General features: G+C 39.1%; 1 protein-coding gene across 2 annotated transcripts in view; it reads left to right on the forward strand.

Moving 5' to 3' along the window:
- The window catches only part of LOC131360440 (adhesion G-protein coupled receptor D2), a 58,866-nt gene that overhangs the window by 38,869 nt on the left and 2,533 nt on the right, over positions 1–17,464 (forward strand). For both annotated transcript variants that reach the window (XM_058400920.1, XM_058400921.1), the window contains exon 24: positions 6,663–6,745. In XM_058400920.1, coding sequence (XP_058256903.1) covers positions 6,663–6,745 — 83 coding nt within the window. The remainder of the gene's footprint in view (positions 1–6,662; positions 6,746–17,464) is intronic.

The raw sequence follows: 17,464 nt of genomic DNA on the forward strand, positions 1-17,464 counted from the left end.
TGCTAATTGTGTTCACAGGAACTTGAGTATGATCATCAGAGACAATTCTGAATTCATTATATTGATTGTTGTTAAGTCTGTTGAGGATGGAGACTTGAGTTCATTTGGTTCATAAATGCTTTGGCTCAGTGTCAGTCCCAATGCCTGATCACAGTTTTCACTCCATGGCTCCTGTACTGTGAGGGGTGACCTTATCTAAAGCAGAGTGTTACATTCCAGCTCGCCGAGGCTCAGTGCAGCGATGGAGGAAATATGAATGGTTGATGAGGGGGTCTGGCAGGTTGAAGAAGGTGGTCCAAGTTTTGAGGGTGGGGGTTATGGGCTAAAACCAATGGCGCATCGAGACACTTGTCACCCAACATGGCGGCCATAGATCAGGGCAGGTGCTGGTGGAGGAGCGGCTGAGGGGTGACAAGGGAATAACATCCCTTTCTCTTCAATCGACAGGGCCCATAACTCCTGTGTCCCAAGGGACAGATTGAGAAAGGCAATAGCCAGAGGCTGTGAAGCAGGGATGCTTAGGAGAATTGAAAGTTAAAGAAGCAGTGGCAGAATATTTTTTTTACTTCCCTTTTTTTCTCTCTCATGGTTTGATTCGTGTGGTGACCTTGTTGCAAATGTAACAAACCAGAGAATCCATTTTCATAATGAGCTTTGAATTGATCCTGCCTTAATAATATAGAATGGGATTTGATGAAAATGCATATTTAAAAATATTTTTAATTCGGTTGGAGAGTGTTCTTCTCTTTTGGTATTATGTGGGTTTGTATGGAGGGCAGTCTGTAAAGACTGCCGGACTGCTGTGTCAAAATCAGGCCACTGCCTCCTGCTCAGCCTCTGTACTCATCTCCCATCCCTGAGAGGACAGCTTTTATAGCCTGATCAATTTCCCACTGGCTTATTGAATGTCTTTTAAATGGCTTTTTTATTTTCAATTATAACCCGCCATCTCTTAGCTGCGGCAGTGGGCCAACATTTACACTGTGGGATAATTTAAAACCCTACTTTAGAAAATTATGCATTTGTACCATCTGAATTTACAGTCCCACCCCTTGCTATTGTAACAACTATAAAACCACATGGATTGCTGCATTAAACTCGAAGTGTGCATCAATTAAATGAAAAAAAAAAAGAAAAAGAACTATGCCAGTTAGTACATATTTGTTGTGGTTTAAGATATCTTTTTAATAATCTCTCCCAAACACTCATACACACAGATTTTGTGATTGGTGGCCATCATCAGCCATGGAAGTAAAATTTCATTGCTCATGGAGATTTATTGGTTATTAAATTGAACTGGCTTTAAGGTGTTATCCTGGTGTTGAAGGCAAACAGACTTCCAAAGGCATACAAGCGGTGCCCATGGTTATAAGCTAAGGAAAACTGGATCCTAAAAAAAGTTTTAATTGTATTTTGCATGTTCCATGGTGTCGGTACTGACCCAATCCCTGCTCTATCTCTGCCCGCCTCTCTCTCTCTCACTCCATGCCTTTTCTCCCTCACCCTGGACTACCAAAGCAACCTGAAGGTGAAAGAAGTGCTCACTGGAGCTCATTGGAAAGTAGATGTGACAGTAAATTTTTCAAGCACCCCCACCTCTCTCTCTCTCTCTCTCTCTCTCTCCCCAGTGTCTCGCTCTCCTGCCCAAGATAGGAGATCTTGTTATAGCAGTCAGGATGAGACGGAGGTCAGGGCAGCAAGCCGCCATGCCTGTTGATGATTGAGGAAAAGAGAAGTAAATTCATTCTGCTCCCGGCACTTTGTCAAGTGCCAGTAGCTTACCGTTGAGAGCCAGTCACCCATCACTGTGTTACGGTCTCAGAGGTCAGCCGTCGCCCATAAATCAGCAAGGGCGTTGCAGCACAGCTCGGCAAGGAGCCAAATATGAAAAAGAAACGCAGCAAAGCTCAGGCCAGCATGGAAATCACACTACGCTCCACAGTGGGTAATTAATTGTGGCCTTATAAAAACACCACAGTATCAATATTTCAGAAAACAAGACCAACCCGTGTTCTGCATTTCCACTTACATTGATCGTTTACCTTGTTTAGTGGAACAAGGGGTGATTAAGTAATGTCTTTGTAGCAAACTCTCTCGTCCCAATCATGAGACGAACTGACTTTCGTTTTAACGAAGTCACAATGCTTTTGATTAGTCCCAATGAACCTCCTTCGAGTATTAATTAAAACAGCAGCAGATGTGCAGGTGCGGGAAATCATCAGAAAGGGGCTGGTATGTGGACATGTATTACATTCAGCATCCAATATCCATGTATGGCAAATAGGACACCTGAGAGGGAGCAGCCTTACAACTTCATAATATGAAACAACAACAACAACAACAGCAACAACAAAGCATGCCAGTAGAGTCACCAGGTGTGTTTCCTCGTGTGCCAGATTCTCTGTGTGTGTTTCTGAAAAGATAGGCTTTTCAGTGAAAGCCTGTTTTGGCTGGATTTTAGATCTCGATTTTTGTTGTTCCTGCCAGTAAAGGTGTGAGTTGCAAAAACAGCTGTGACTGTGACAGTTGTATTTTCCTGTTACATCGTGTTGCCACTGGACGCTTCACAATCTTTGTAACATTCTTAAAGATGCAGGTTCCCTCTGCATTCGAGAAGCCTCCAAAGCAAACAGCAACTGATTGCTAGGCAACATGTTTCTTGTTTTTATAATGGTTTATTATCAAAACCATGTCATAAAATTATCTATATCTCATGCAGCCATGTGCTAACATTTTAGAAGAGAAGAAGGAAAGAGGGGTAGGAAAGCAGATCCAGTTGTTGAGCCGCTGCTTTCAATATTCTCTCCTATTAGACTGTGATTATCCTGCAGTGTCTGGCTTGTCTCAGTGTGCGAATGAGAGTGGGCTGGCCAAGAAACATGGCCACATTTTTCCAAAAAGTAAAAACTTCCTGACCCAAGTTTTGTTTTAACTTTTCTTCAAGAAAAAAAGACAGCACAGTTTCTTGGATTACAGTTGTCATTTTAAAAGAATTTTGCTGGTTTCATCAGTTTGATGCTTTGCACTTTCAAGAATCTAGTTATTGTTCATATACATTTAAAAGCTTATTTTGATGACTAGTTTTTAAGACTCATTCAACGTAAAAGGTAACATATAGATGGGAGCGCCTTTCAGTGTACTGTGACTTTAAAGTGGTATTTTCTTGACAATTTAACACTTTAAGTATACTGTTTATAAGATAAACTTTTTTTTATACTGGATTAAGGTATAAATGTACATCTTAAGAAAAGTCTCGTGGTCTGCTTCTCATGGACGCTCCCATATACGCATAATCATCAGAGACCTGCCACCTCTGAGTTATGGACTCCTTGAATCCACTGACCTTTCCACTTTGGACATCTCCTCCTCCCTCACACTCATCCCTCCTTCTCACCTCATGTAGATGAGACAGAGAGCAGTGAAGATACTTCTGATTGGCAGCCAGTTCATGGCAACACACTAAATGGGTTCTGGCAGTTTTGTCCCAGCCCTGCTCAGGAGAACATTAATTCCGACACGGCATTGGCATGTCAAAGAGCCCAGGATTTGACAGCATGAAAATATAAATTTAGACATAAACAGGAATTTTCAAGCACATTCGAAAAAATATTTGAATAATTTTCCTTGATATTTTACAATATTATATATTACATATAATATATAATATTATTATATTACTTGCCAATGTTATTTTTACTATTTTACAGTAATTTCACCACCGCATTGTTGAGTTTCAGCACATTGTAAATGTCAGTAAGTTTCTCCAACACAGTAGTCCACATTATATTAAATATAACTATTGAAAATATATAATGTGTAATTAATAAACTAAACTAAATTAAAGTAAATAAACTATCACTGTCGTATAAGAGGAATAATATCCAAACAGAGAAATTCAGAGATTTGCCCTTTCAGCTACAAGAGCTTTAGTGAGATCAGACACTGATGTTGTAAGAGTGAGGAGGTCTGGGGTTCAGTCAGAGTTCTAGTTTATCCCACAGGTGTTCAGTAGAGTTGAGTCAGAGTCAGGGCTCTGTACAGGACATTCGAGTTTTTCCACATCAACCTTAACACACCATGTCTTCATGGAGCTCTGTGCTTTGTGCACAGGGGCATTGTCATGCTGGAACAGGGTTTGAGCCTCTTAGTTCCAGTGAAGGGAAATTATAATGCAACAGCATACAGACATTCTATAAAAATGTGTGTAGCAGCAGTTTGGGGAAGAACCATATATGGGTGTGAAGGTCAGGTGGCTTTTGAAAATATGCTTTTAGAAGTATGTGTCATAGAAAGCATGTGTCACAGGAAGCTTGATGCTGGCACGCAGCACACTAGGGTGTATACTGCGCTTCTCAGCTTGAGACATAGCAGATCAGTCAGTGCTCTTAGTTCTGGCTTTACTAAAGTGTTGCACAGCATTAAAAGAGACCATAACATATAAACCGACTTGTAGATTAACTTTAGATTGAATACTTTTATTAGATGGCGTTCTTCTTCATTGAATGATTAGGCATATTTATGGATCTATCTTGGCTTTCTTTCTTTCTTTCTTTCTTTCTTTCTTTCTTTCTTTCTTTCTTTCTTACTTTCTTTCTTTCTTTCTTTCTTTCTTTCTTTCTTTCTTTCTTTCTTTCTTTTAATTTATATTTTCTTATTTAATGTGGTTAACATGATATATATGATTTACAAAATGTTTCCTAAATGTGTCTATATTTGAAATACATAAGCTATTTAAACTAGGCGGTGTAACGTATAGAAAATTGCATGCAAATTATATGGATTGAAGCAGATCCACTGAGGTTTTCATTAGATAGTCGTCTTATGCATAAATTTACACATACTCAGGAGCACAAATACAATTTTTTTTTGTTTTGATTTTCATGAATACCAAATTTCTTTTGTGTGAATACTCATACTAACAATTTATCCAGATTAATAAACAAGGCCCAATAATACTTATTTTCAATTTTTAATATTTAGAGACAGTTTTTTGTATATCTATAAATGTATCAAATTTTGCCACCTATCCTGATTATGGTATAATTGATTATTTTTATTGATAGTTATTATTGTCCACCACCTTCAAAAATATATGTGCAATTAAATGTAATTATAAAATAAATGAAAACAAACCTCAATTATATTATATTTCCTAGTGCTTTTTAAACTTTTAGAGCTTTGAAACCCTATTAATTGGATTGAACATATCCTTAATTTGTTCTTCTGGTGTCATGTTTAACACTATATCAGAATGGCTATATCAAATTTAATAAGTCTCAGGTTTTCAAGCCTTGAATCAAAGCCTTGAGTCTTTCATAATTATTATCACTGATGTCATGTTAAATCAGATAAAATCAGGTTTTTCAAGCGTATATATGACCATAATTCCAGGAATTTGATGACTGCTCTGAGTAGCACCATATTACACAGAAAAGCAAAAACCCCACCACGCAGCTCTACCCATAGTTTATTGTACTTATTCTTTATTTTTTAAAATCATAAAATAGGAATGTCTCTCAAGGTAACCCAAGTTTACATAACAGTGTGATTAGTGCAAATCCATTCTATCCACACCAGTGAGAACGAATAAGAAGAAACAGAGCTCAGTGTTACCATCAGAAATTACCCAGACTAACCTTGAGCACTGGTGGAACTGGAGCAAGCATCATCAATGCCAGTAGTATCGGTCACCCTGACTCTGTTGAATCTGCCAAGAAGTGTATAAGCAACAGAAAGCGAGTTTTATTCAGCCAGAACTGAAAGCTTCTGTTGTTCTTAACTCAACATGACATCTGACTAGCATGGACTGTACATCTCACTTAGCCACAATATACATTCCAGCGAGCCCTCAGAGATGTGATAGATTTATGTGAACCCAGAGAACCCTACCAGTTTGGGACACAGCTCTCAGCAGTGGGAAACAACGATCTGCTGATCTCTACAGTATTAGGGAAGACTTTTTGAAAAAAATCAACACAAATCTGAACAATTTATGCTATTAAGCCATTTGATTCACTTTAAAAAAAAATAGACAGTGTCTCGAAGGTTGACAGAAATCTGGATGTAGATTTATATCCCCAATACAGTGTGCAGAGTACAGCATCAAAACATCTCGTTTTACTATAATTCTTTGTGCTCATGAAGCTTTTTAACCTAATAGTTGTCTAAACTATTGAGTCCTGAACACTAACTGGAAGGCTTCTCTATAGCTGATGGGCTTTTCAGAGAAAGCCTGTAATTTGTTACTATTATATGATCAGAAGGCTTCCAAGCAGTAGAAATACTTCTGTTTTGTTGCAAGTTCTGCCACTGAGTGTTGATTTTAGGATTTACACAATGTCGCTTCCTCACAGCACCAAACCAAAATCCTCCTGCCTCGACACAGAGTTATTCTGGGATTCACTGGAACCCTGACCAGAATCAAGCTGTTTCTGAAGATGAAGGAATGAATGAATATCCGGCTTAGTATATCATTAGCAAAACTTTTGATTAAATGATCTTGTGTCTGTGTAGGAACCTGTCATCTTCTAAACATATGCTGGTTATTGTTGTTGTGGACCTGAGTACAGGCTTTGCTGTGTGTGTGTGTGTGTGTGTGTGTGTGTCATTCAGACTTCTGACCACCTCACTGACTTATCATGTGACCTTGTCATACTCCACAGGGCATTTCTCCATCCCTTGTATCCATGACAGCCTGAAAGAAGATCTCAGCTGTCTGACTAGTGATACTCACATGACCAGACAGGTAAGCCTTCATTTTATTGCTTACCTTTATTCACTTGCGGTTTAATCTGTAGCTTTTAAGCAGCAAAATATTCATACATAGCCAACAGGTTAATAATTTAAATCTGTTTTGTTACTGCATTGTGCTTTCATTAAAAAGCAAAATGAATGTCAAAGGCCCTCTGGTGGCAAGCATAAGAAACGCTTCCTTAGTGAGTCCTCACTGCATCTAACTAGCTCAGTTTAAACTGAACTACACTGAGTTTCTTATTACAGACTTCATCTTACAGCATTTTTCCGAGGTCCCCATCTACTAGACATTGACTTGTAATCACAGAACAATACCTAAGTATATACTGTTTACTTTTCTGTTGGAATTATATTAAAAATCACTGGATTTCAAGAGGTGTGAATCAATCAGAGATGGGGAACTTCTCTCCATGAGCAAGGTCACAGGAGTCCCGAGGGAGTAGAGGCAGGGCGAAGAAATTGAGGTGGGGTCTGGGGTTGAATGATACTCACTGGAACATGCACAAACGATCTGCACTAATCGTTGTTGTAGCACAGAGCGACAGATCCCAAGACACACAACTACTGATCATTCTCAGCTGTGCCAAAGTCCCGCAAAACACCAGGCATGTCCTGCGATGTTTGGTGTTTTCATCCTTTTAAATCTCTCATGTGCTGAAATTTCAACATATTGATTCCATTTGACACAGAGTACCTCATACTCTTATAATTTAGGCCTTCTGTGTCCTTCAGAATTTTTTTTCCTTTCAAATCCACTCAGAAAATAGAAAAGACAACCTAGTTCTGCCAAACAAACACATTCATGGAACCTAATTTGATCTGGATTGCTGGTCGTGTATGTTTTGTGATTTGTATTAATAACAAGTTATTAGTAAAAAAAAAAAAAGACATTGATTAGAATATTAATTACTGATTCTGAAGAGATTCTGAAGACGTCGACAGAACACTTGTCTTTAATTTTTGTTGTTTAAAGTGGGGGAGAAGGCCAAACTACTCTGCTGAGACATTTAATGAGATCTCGCAGTCCAGCATGGATTCTGTGTGGACTTCCACCAGCGAGCCAGGGTGTGTCAGTCACTGAGGGAGTTGTGAGCTTCCTGTTTTGGCAGTGTGCGGTTACATATCCTGACAAGGGACCTGCTGTCAGCCACAGGACTTCTCTCTCCCACTTGCACACATACACACACACACACACACACACGCACACAAACACACACACACACAACCTCTCTCTTGCATAGAGATCTCCTGATTCGCACGCATGTTACTCAGCAGCGGAGGTGCTGCACAAATTTTTTTCACACCTGCAGCGTGTTGTCATACTCACTGCCCAGCCACACGAGAGGCCATCTCATTCAGACGACGGGAAGAGACAGGGAAGGATAGATTCTCTTGAATGAAATGTGCATTTCTGCCTCTTCAGATACTCAGCTTTTGACTTTTGTCTGCTGTGACGCTTTAACCTGCAGTCATCTCTCACAACAGGTTGCTCTGTTTTGTTAATTGACAACAGAATGATCCTATGTGCAAAACTCACTTCTTAAGCATTCACACAAGATCTACTGAAAGTACACAATTTTATAAAGGAAAATGGCAAAGGCTTTAAAAAACAAAGTGTAGCAAGCTCACAGCTCTCGATTTCTTTGAAGTGGTGCCCATGTTATTGTTATTGCTATTCTCCCATTTAAACCAATTCTCATCAAAGCAGCTGCGCTTTCTTTTGTTCTGGAGATGCGGCTGGCCGTCTGAGGCCGGTCGTTAATGTGCCATCGGGGCGTCTCACATCCTCGTTAGACGCGGCCAGCCACTGATGTTATTTCCTGTGACTTGGGGCCATCACTGACAGGACACTTGCTTCTACTAATCTTTCAACGAGGAGAGGAAGAAAATGGTGAACAACTTATGTCACACTGCAGCAGCCACCTGAAGCCAAAAGTTATAGCAGGAAGAAGGACAGACCACCAGAACTCACTTCTGAGCCCATTCAGGCACCTTTAAATGAGCGTGTTATGTGTACCTTTAATCATTGCAAGGTTGACATAGCTTTTATTTATCAGAACATCACTAACAATCAGGGCTTATGCTGGAAATAATCCATTATGCTGGATTGTATTCATTCAGGACATAATGCGCTCAGAGAAAACAAGACGAGCATCTCCTTTTGATATTTTTACCGTTCAAAACTGTGTTTGCTAACTACTCATCCGTTGTGATCAACACTAACCCACTAGTGCAGGTCACTGTGCTCTTGGCAGCCTGTGTGTGTTTTGTGAATGGGTCTGAAATATGTGAGAGATAAAAAAGCTAGGAAGGAAACACTCATCCTGGTGACTGAATGTTGATTAATCATTCATGCAGAATGCTATATAGAGCTGCTCCTCTGCCCTGGCTCCACCCCTTTCACCTCTGAACCATTGAAATAGTGGTGTGTGTATGATGGACATTTCCGCCTGTGCCGTGGGTGGATTGGAGAGCAACACCCCACTTCCACTCCCACTAGAGAGGAAGTCGCTATCAGAGCACAACAGGAAAGGAAAAAAGGAAAACAAGCTGACATCTTTTCACTCATGAAATCACTTCCTACAGGCCGTCTGTTGACCTCAAACTCAGTGTTTTAAAGCTGGTGACACTCAGCATAGTAAAGAGATCAAGTGACCCCCACATTTCTGTGTAGTTAAAGTAATTTGATGTGTATCTCACAGTATAATCAATAAATAATAAAAATTTATATCCATATTTTGTATTGGCATTTGCATAATGGAAATGAATACGAACGTGTGTTGGTAATATTGATGTCTGGTGTTCCCATCATCTCACTACATATTGATTAAATATATATTGTTTTTTACATAAAATAAAATTCTGTTGAATTAAGTTTTTTATAGTGAGTAGATTATAGAGGCTGAGTAGATTATAAATCCTTAGTAAAACTTGCATTTGAGTAATTCCACTCGATGCTGCTGTATAAAGATGTAGCCTTACAGCAGTTACTGTCGCCACTGTATTCTCCTAAAACTCTCTGCTGTGACTCAATTTTTGGTGCTTATCAAAAACATAAGCTGTGTCCAGCATATACAGCAGTCTATGGCACTTGGTGAAAAAAAAGAGAGAGAACTTCCTTCCTGCAAGCATTTTCCTGTTTACCTCCAAATGAGCCTGAGATATATCCATTAGATCTGCAGGAGACCAACCTGGATGTGACCTCTCGGCTATTACACATGCCATTAGTCTAAGTCAGCATCTAGGGAGAAGTGTGACATGACAAAGATGACGTGATTGTGTGACAGCTGTCACCTTTTATTAAATGACAAATAGTAAATTTCAAAGGATTGTTTTATCGCTATCTTGTTGTCTAAACTGTACTAAATGTGAACAAACCAAAACTTAAGAGTCTAAACCTTCCATCATGCCCCTTCCATAAAACCTGTAATATGAGGTTAAGGACATTAGTCAATTTCACTTCAACAAGCTTTTCGTCTGAAATATTTGCACTTCATTAATGTGCTGCTTTGTGCGCTACACTCTTCCTTAGCTGCCTGCATAAGAGTACAAAGCTGCTGAATAATACCATTCCCTCATTTTTCTCAGAAAGAAGAGAACTTGATCTTGTGGTTTCCTGCTTTCATACGTCGCATTAATGTTCACCTCAATTAACCTTTTTTCCTCGTTCAGTTTTATTACTTATGACCTGTAATTATCTCAGTGAATCTCCTTTTCTTTAGTTTAGTAATAAGAAACAAATCTTAACAGTGGACTGGCACGGCATGATATGGTGCTAAAATAGATTTACTTTCTCTATGAGGCCTCTGCTCTTTTTAAAATAATAATAATAATAATAACTTGTTTATGTTGCTAGTTGAAATGATGCAAATACTTCTTTAAATGTAACTGTTTAGTGCTTAAAATATTCATATCTGTTTTTGTATTCAGATTTTTAGCTCTTTTTAAAGCTAACAAATTGGACAAATTGAAATCTATATCTGGAATCATTTGAGGCTGCTTTATGGCAGTGTTCATATACTATACACTATACAAATCACACTATATACTATATGCAATATATTGTATAAATCAGGTGAAATGAAATTTGAATAAATGCTATTTTTTAAATGACTTCTGATGGTATGAGGAAATGTGTGGAGTTAGAAATTCTTTATATTCAGTGTCAGTTTTTAACTCATGTTACCATCAGAGGTAATTTTGAAACAATCGATTAGAGACATATTTATCTCAGCTTTTCAGAATTCCAGTTGGTCAATAACTTTCAGAAGCTTCCAGCATTAGAAACAGCGCATCATATTTTCCTATTTTCTCCAAATGCCACGAAAAAATTGTGGACTTCCATAGAGATACACTCCTAAGGACTTTGGTCCAAAAGGTTAATCTGAAGTACCAGGAAAACTTTGAACTTTGGAGGAAGAAAGCTGAGAGGCATCATGAATCCAGAGTTAAGAAAGTCCTACATCAGCATGGCCTGCCCACTAGGCTGTTGCACAAGTGAGAAGCTTTACTCCCAAACTGGCATAAAAAACAGCTGATGACCATCCTTCTGGAGGAGTGTTCTCTGGTCAGATGAAACTAATATAACTGAATGAACTGTTTGGTCATTATGGAAAAAGGGTGATGCATGGGGTGGCAGCATCATGTTGTGGAGATGTTTTGCTGAGAAAAGTACTGATGAACTCCAGATGGCATAATGGACGAGTGATTATCTAGAAATACTAAAACGAAACCTCCAGACATTAGCCAGAAAGTTTGAACTTGGCCACAACTGGGTCTTCCAGCAAGACAATGATTCTGAACACACATCAAAAGTTGTCAAAAACGGCTTAAAGACATGGTTTAAAGTACTGGAGTAGCCGTCGCAAAGCACTGACCTGAATCCCAAAGAAAATTTGTGGACAGAACTGAAAAGACATTCCTGGGCAAGGACGGACTGAGTCAGGTTCTGAGTTTTCTTCAGAGCAAAGTGTTGTAAGATGCTTGTGGAAGGCTACCCCAAGCTTTTCATTCATGTTCAAAGTCTCTTAGCTATTTAAAATACTCTGAAATGACCTTCGGAAATGAAGTGGATCAATTGATTTAACATGGGAAATGTATGGTCCATAGAGCAGTAGGCCTGAGGGTGGAAATGGCTTGTTGATGAGGGAGACAAGATGATATAAAAGGCAAGACAGGTTTCAGCTGACATGAAGTCTAATGTAATGTAATGTAATGACCACTCTTTTCATTAATGGTGAACAGAAAAGCATGTCATAGTTTTGAACCTCAAGTAGTAAGTAATCAATGTGCTGTACATTTGAGAGTTCAGTGGTAAACACCACAGGCTACAAAGATGTGGAAAAAAAGTGATATGGACATTCATTACAATATTCCAGCCATGTGCATGTGTGGCTCTACTCTTGTTCTGTTCTGCTGTGTGGGAGGCATTTTGTGGCATTGTGTGGTTCTACATGTCACCTTAAAGGGATGACTCGCTGCATATCGGTACTAAGTTTCTCTGACTGATCACCTTCATCCTGTTATGAAACATTTTTCTCCTGAGGGGAGTGCCCTCTTTGGCTCGCACATGGCCACGTGGGCTCACTGAATGGTTTCGTGTGAATGAAAAGTATGTAAATGATATAAGTAGCAGTAGCTTAACATCCTTTTTCTGCACAAAAAGCTCAAACATATGCAGTATTTTACAAGATAAATGAAATCATGATTAAAGGGATTCTAATGAAACCTATCCATGATGAGAAAATAGCAGTATTCTTTCAGCTCATTGAAGATTCTCCTCTGAGACACACATTATTCATATAGTGGATATAAAAAGTCTACACACCTATGATAAAATTGCAAATTAATTTGATATTGCAACTACCAAAGACTCAAGAAAAAAATGAATAGAAATGTTTTAGGGGAAATAAAAAAGAAAAAAACTTATATTACCTTGTTACATAAGTACGGTCACTCCTTAAGCCATATTTTGTTAACACACTCACAGTACAGTACAGCAGTCTGTTTGGGTAAATGTCTGGTAAATTTGGCAGTTTATTTTATTCTATTCTTCTTTGCAAATCTACTCCAGATATATCAAATTGCAAGAGGATCATCTCTGCACAGCCCTATTTAAGTCATTACACAGAGTTTTGATAGAATTTAGATCAGAGCATTGACAGAGCCATTCCAAAATATTGATCTTCTTCTTCTGAAGACATTCTTTTATTTACTTGGATTTGCTTTGTGTTTTTCATCTTCAGCCGTCTAACAGATGCCTGCAGGTTTTGTTCTGAAATAGATTGGTATTTGGAGTTATCCATATTCCCTCTAACTTGACTAGAGCCCCAGTCCCAACTGAAGAAAAGCAGCTGTCACTGATCAGTGGTGTTGCTACCTCTGTCATGTGTGAGGAGAGGAAACAGTGGGAGGAGGCGGATCCAAGTGCAGGTGGAGCAGTCTTTAATAAACACAATGGCATACAATCCAAAATGTAAGGCAAAGTCTGAATTCAATGAACAGGCAGAGGTTGGGCCATCAGCAAACAGACTGACAGGCTAGGGCAAAACATGGAAAACCGGGAACAGAAACAAATTATCAAAGGACTATACATGAATAACCACTGAGTTAGAACAGGAAACAGGGTTAATCTTGAAACAAGAAACAGGAAACAAAAAAAAAAAAAGTTGGGTTCAGAGAGTTAATCAGAAAACACCGCTGATAAACGAGCAAATCAAGGATGAAAACTGAAAACAGGTGAAAACAATCATGACACAATTGGGCCATAACCAATAACAAGTCGGAGGCAAAGACATGGCATGAATCAAAACAAACACATGTGGCAAAGTAAATAAACAGAACAAAGCAGAATATAGACACAACACAAGCAGACTTGAACCCATGCTGCTGGTTTCCTCAGCACAGGAGCATGAGGTGGCACCACAGCATGATGCAACCTACACCATGCTTCATTAAGGACATGGTGTTCTTTAGGTGATAAGAGCTACCTAGTTTAGCGCTACCTAGTTTACATCAACCTGACATTTTAAAAGGGACAGATAAACCTTTTTATCCACGGTAAATAGTATATTTCTGAATATTTTCTCTCTCTCTCTCTCTCTCTCTCTCTCACACACACGCACACACACACACACACAGTCAATTCCAGTGCACCATGTACACACACCATTAACACACTCATTCACACCTACTGGCAATTTAGAGTAGCCTACCTTCCAGCATGGGAAATGGAAGGAACTAGAAGAGTACACACAAGTGGACATGGGGAGAACGTACACAGAAACTCAGCAAAGACACAGATCGAATCATCTGTGCATACACCCTTATCTCATTTTAAAGGGCTGATCGAATGAAAGACCTTGGAGCTGTGAGGCGGCATTGCTGCCCACTCCACCACTGTAAAATATGCCTGATAGAATAATTACATGATTCATGACCTTAATTGCTACACAACACAATAAATTTACAGTCTTTCTCAGTTTATCTGATCTTTAACTTTTTCTTTGCCAAGTGATGCCAATGTTTGCTCAGAGCTTTAAAAGTGCATTAGATTTAGACTAGAGTGTTTAGTCCAGGCAAAATTTTCTCTCAGTCTTGGTAGCTTACACTACTTATTGCCAGAAGCTTTTTTTTCACATTGAAGAAGTCTGTCTTTTTCTGTCTGTGAAAAAGTATTGATCTAATTCACCTGCTGTAGCTGCAGACTTCTGGCCTTGCTCTTTCTATGTCTTACATTCATGGATCAGAATTCTCTTCCTCAACTTCAGGCTTCATCATAAGGAGTAAAACTGCATAATATCAGTAGTGGCTTTTGCTGTCTTTGATAATAGATGAAGCTACATCAGTTGAGCAGTAGCTTTCAAGGGAAGACTTGGGTTATGGTTTTGGAAGAACAACAGATATGATTTTGAGACATTATTTGATGGGGAAGAGTGTAGACCACATTTCTATTCTACAGAAAGCAATGGTCATTAGAGGAGAAATAGATTTAGGATAGAACTTTGGTTCTGATTAATTGCCTTGTTATTATTCCAGGTCTCAGAGAGATATTATCCTGCTGCACTTTTTACTGAGCAAGTGTGAGTCATTGTAAAAAGGCTAATTTCTGATGCAGTCATTTAAAGTCATCACTGAACTCTCTAGCAGCCAATCATTTATCCTTAACATTCATACACATACACATAAATTCACACACTCAAATGCTACGAAGTCAAGACATGAGACCTCCTGTCAAGTACACACACATTACGTGCACACTCTCAAGCAAATCAGTGTCAGGAGGGGGTGGCCAAGCTTGCTACAGGTCAATGACAGCTTGACAGGCTTGGCCTGTTCTCTCAGCAGGTGATGAGATCCAGCCTCAGCATGCTGGAACAGATGCAGGTCCCTGGAGCTCTATTCTCATTCCCTTTGATGGTCCAGAGCTCCAGCCCATGTGATGTGGCTCATTTTTTTTCTGAGTGTGTCATGTTCACTTGGCTCACACAGGCCTCTGATATCAAGTAGCTGCAGTTGGGACGCCACCACCGCACAGTCTCCAAGGAGATACTGGCAGACTAAATAAGTGCTTATTTCCTATCTGGTGGTTATGAACAGCTGTTTATCAAAGAAAAAAGACAAGGAGAAAGTGCCAAGTGTTTCTCAACACTTTTTTTTGTTTAAACCAGTGTAAATAAAAGTAGCAAGAAACTTCCTTGTTCTTCTCATCTTCTGCATTTAGTTGGCTTTTAAGCTTTGTTGCTATCCTTTGAGATATCCTCAAATTGCCGTGTGTATCTGTCATTGTCCTCTGTTAAGTGTGTGTGAAATGCCTGGTTTAAGAAATATGTTTGAGGTACCTCACAGCAGATAAAAACGAGCTCAGTGGATTAGTTTAGCAAAAAAGAATAAATCAAGGACAGCACCTAGTCCAAATTCAGCTCCTCATTAACCTTGATAGAAAATGTGCATACTGTACTTGGGGTGAAATACACATCTATGAATGTGAAAATGTCTTTTTTGGAGCTACCTGCCAGCATTCTTTTCATTCGTCAGTAAATGCACTATTTAAAAATTTAACACTTTCTAATGTGTCCTTCTGATTTTTCTTCAGCTTTGTAACTTGACAGTTTGTCATGAGTGTCTGAGCATCCAAAGCTCTCCAGCTGGTGTTTCCATTCCAGTGTGGATGTATATGAGACAGAATCTGAGGGGCTTTGGGGTGATTGGCTTGTTTATTTTGTTTGATCTGTGATTCTCTCTCTGCATCAGCTTTTTTTCTGCTTCATTTTTCTCTCTGAGCTTTGCATCATTGGGTCACAATTCAAGGATGACCGGCTTCACTGGAGATGTGGCTTATGTTCTACACACACATCCTTACCTGCTGCTTACACTCTACACACACCTACACCACATGGGTGTCTATATGGAATTTCCAGGGTTTATATTCTACTTATATTCTGCTGTACTTTGCGTTTGTGTTTTTTTTTTAATCAATCTATATATTTATGTGTGTTCATAAAGTCTGTGTGCGTTGGCATCAGGATTTGGGTAAAATTTAGACCTGTGTGATTGTAAAGGGAGGCAGAACATCTTATTCCCATTGGTAAAAACACACACTTGGCCCTCAAGGCTACCTGAGGTGACCTTGAGTGACATTATGAAGCCGATTTATCAAACATGCTGTGTCTGAAGACCACGCTGCCATTGTCAGCCAACAAAGAAACACTCAACCATTGAATCTGCTTGGATTCAACTGGATGAGACACAATGAAGCTCTGACCTTGGATATACCCATCTCTCATTTTAAAGGGCTGAATTTCTCCAAAGGCAACTCGAAGTATTTGCACATTTCTTTTTATTTCAACATAATTGCACATCTCTATGTTTCACAAAATGGCCATCGCTCCTCTGCAGCTTCACCGCGGGAGGAAAGTCCATTGGTTAATTAGGGAAAAATGTATTGCAGGATTTTAATGCTTTCTCATCTGAATATCTTGAATGTTCAGAGATATTGACAAGAAAGATGGATTCGCATGAGGCATACACTCCATCATCATCCTCATCAGAGCAAGTTGGTGTATTATTACCCCAGCAGCCAAACATTTCTGACAACAAAAGGTCATTTTTTGTGTCTAACTGCCTGTTTGAACTAAGCATTTGGTCTCCTGTAATAGTGTCTTCACTTCAGAAGATGAGAGTTTAATCGCTTTTACAAAGAGGCCAGATCAACATGAGTGGGAAGAAGGAGAGTTTTTGAAGACAGAACGCGACCATTTTAACAGAACAACATGTTTGAATTAGATGCTCCTGCACTGACTCTAAATGGATTTCTGAAGTGGTTGTTTGTGGGGGTTTTCAATCGTACATAACCTTGAGTCTTTTTTTATGGAAGGTCTGTAGGATTTAAGTGCCAGTATAGCATGAAGGAGCTGAATACATACGCGTTCGTTTTTCTCTTTCTCCATCTCCCTGTTTTTTTTGTCCTGGTTTTAAAATTGAAAATTCTGCTTCTAAAGTTGAGCCATTGTCCAAGTAATTAATGGAATGTCTGAAAGCGAGGTCCAGGTACTTAAATCCCCCCCTTTTTTCCCTAATGACTAATAACGATAGAAAACACAGAGCAGTGTTTTTGGTGTCAATCTTTTGAGGTAAACTTATACATAATACATGTATTTAAATGAAAGACGGCGACCTTCACTGTAGTTCTTTTCAAAGATGGTTTATTTTT

This window comes from Hemibagrus wyckioides, linkage group LG10 (genome assembly GCF_019097595.1).
Source record: "Hemibagrus wyckioides isolate EC202008001 linkage group LG10, SWU_Hwy_1.0, whole genome shotgun sequence".
Lineage (NCBI taxonomy): Eukaryota > Metazoa > Chordata > Actinopteri > Siluriformes > Bagridae > Hemibagrus > Hemibagrus wyckioides.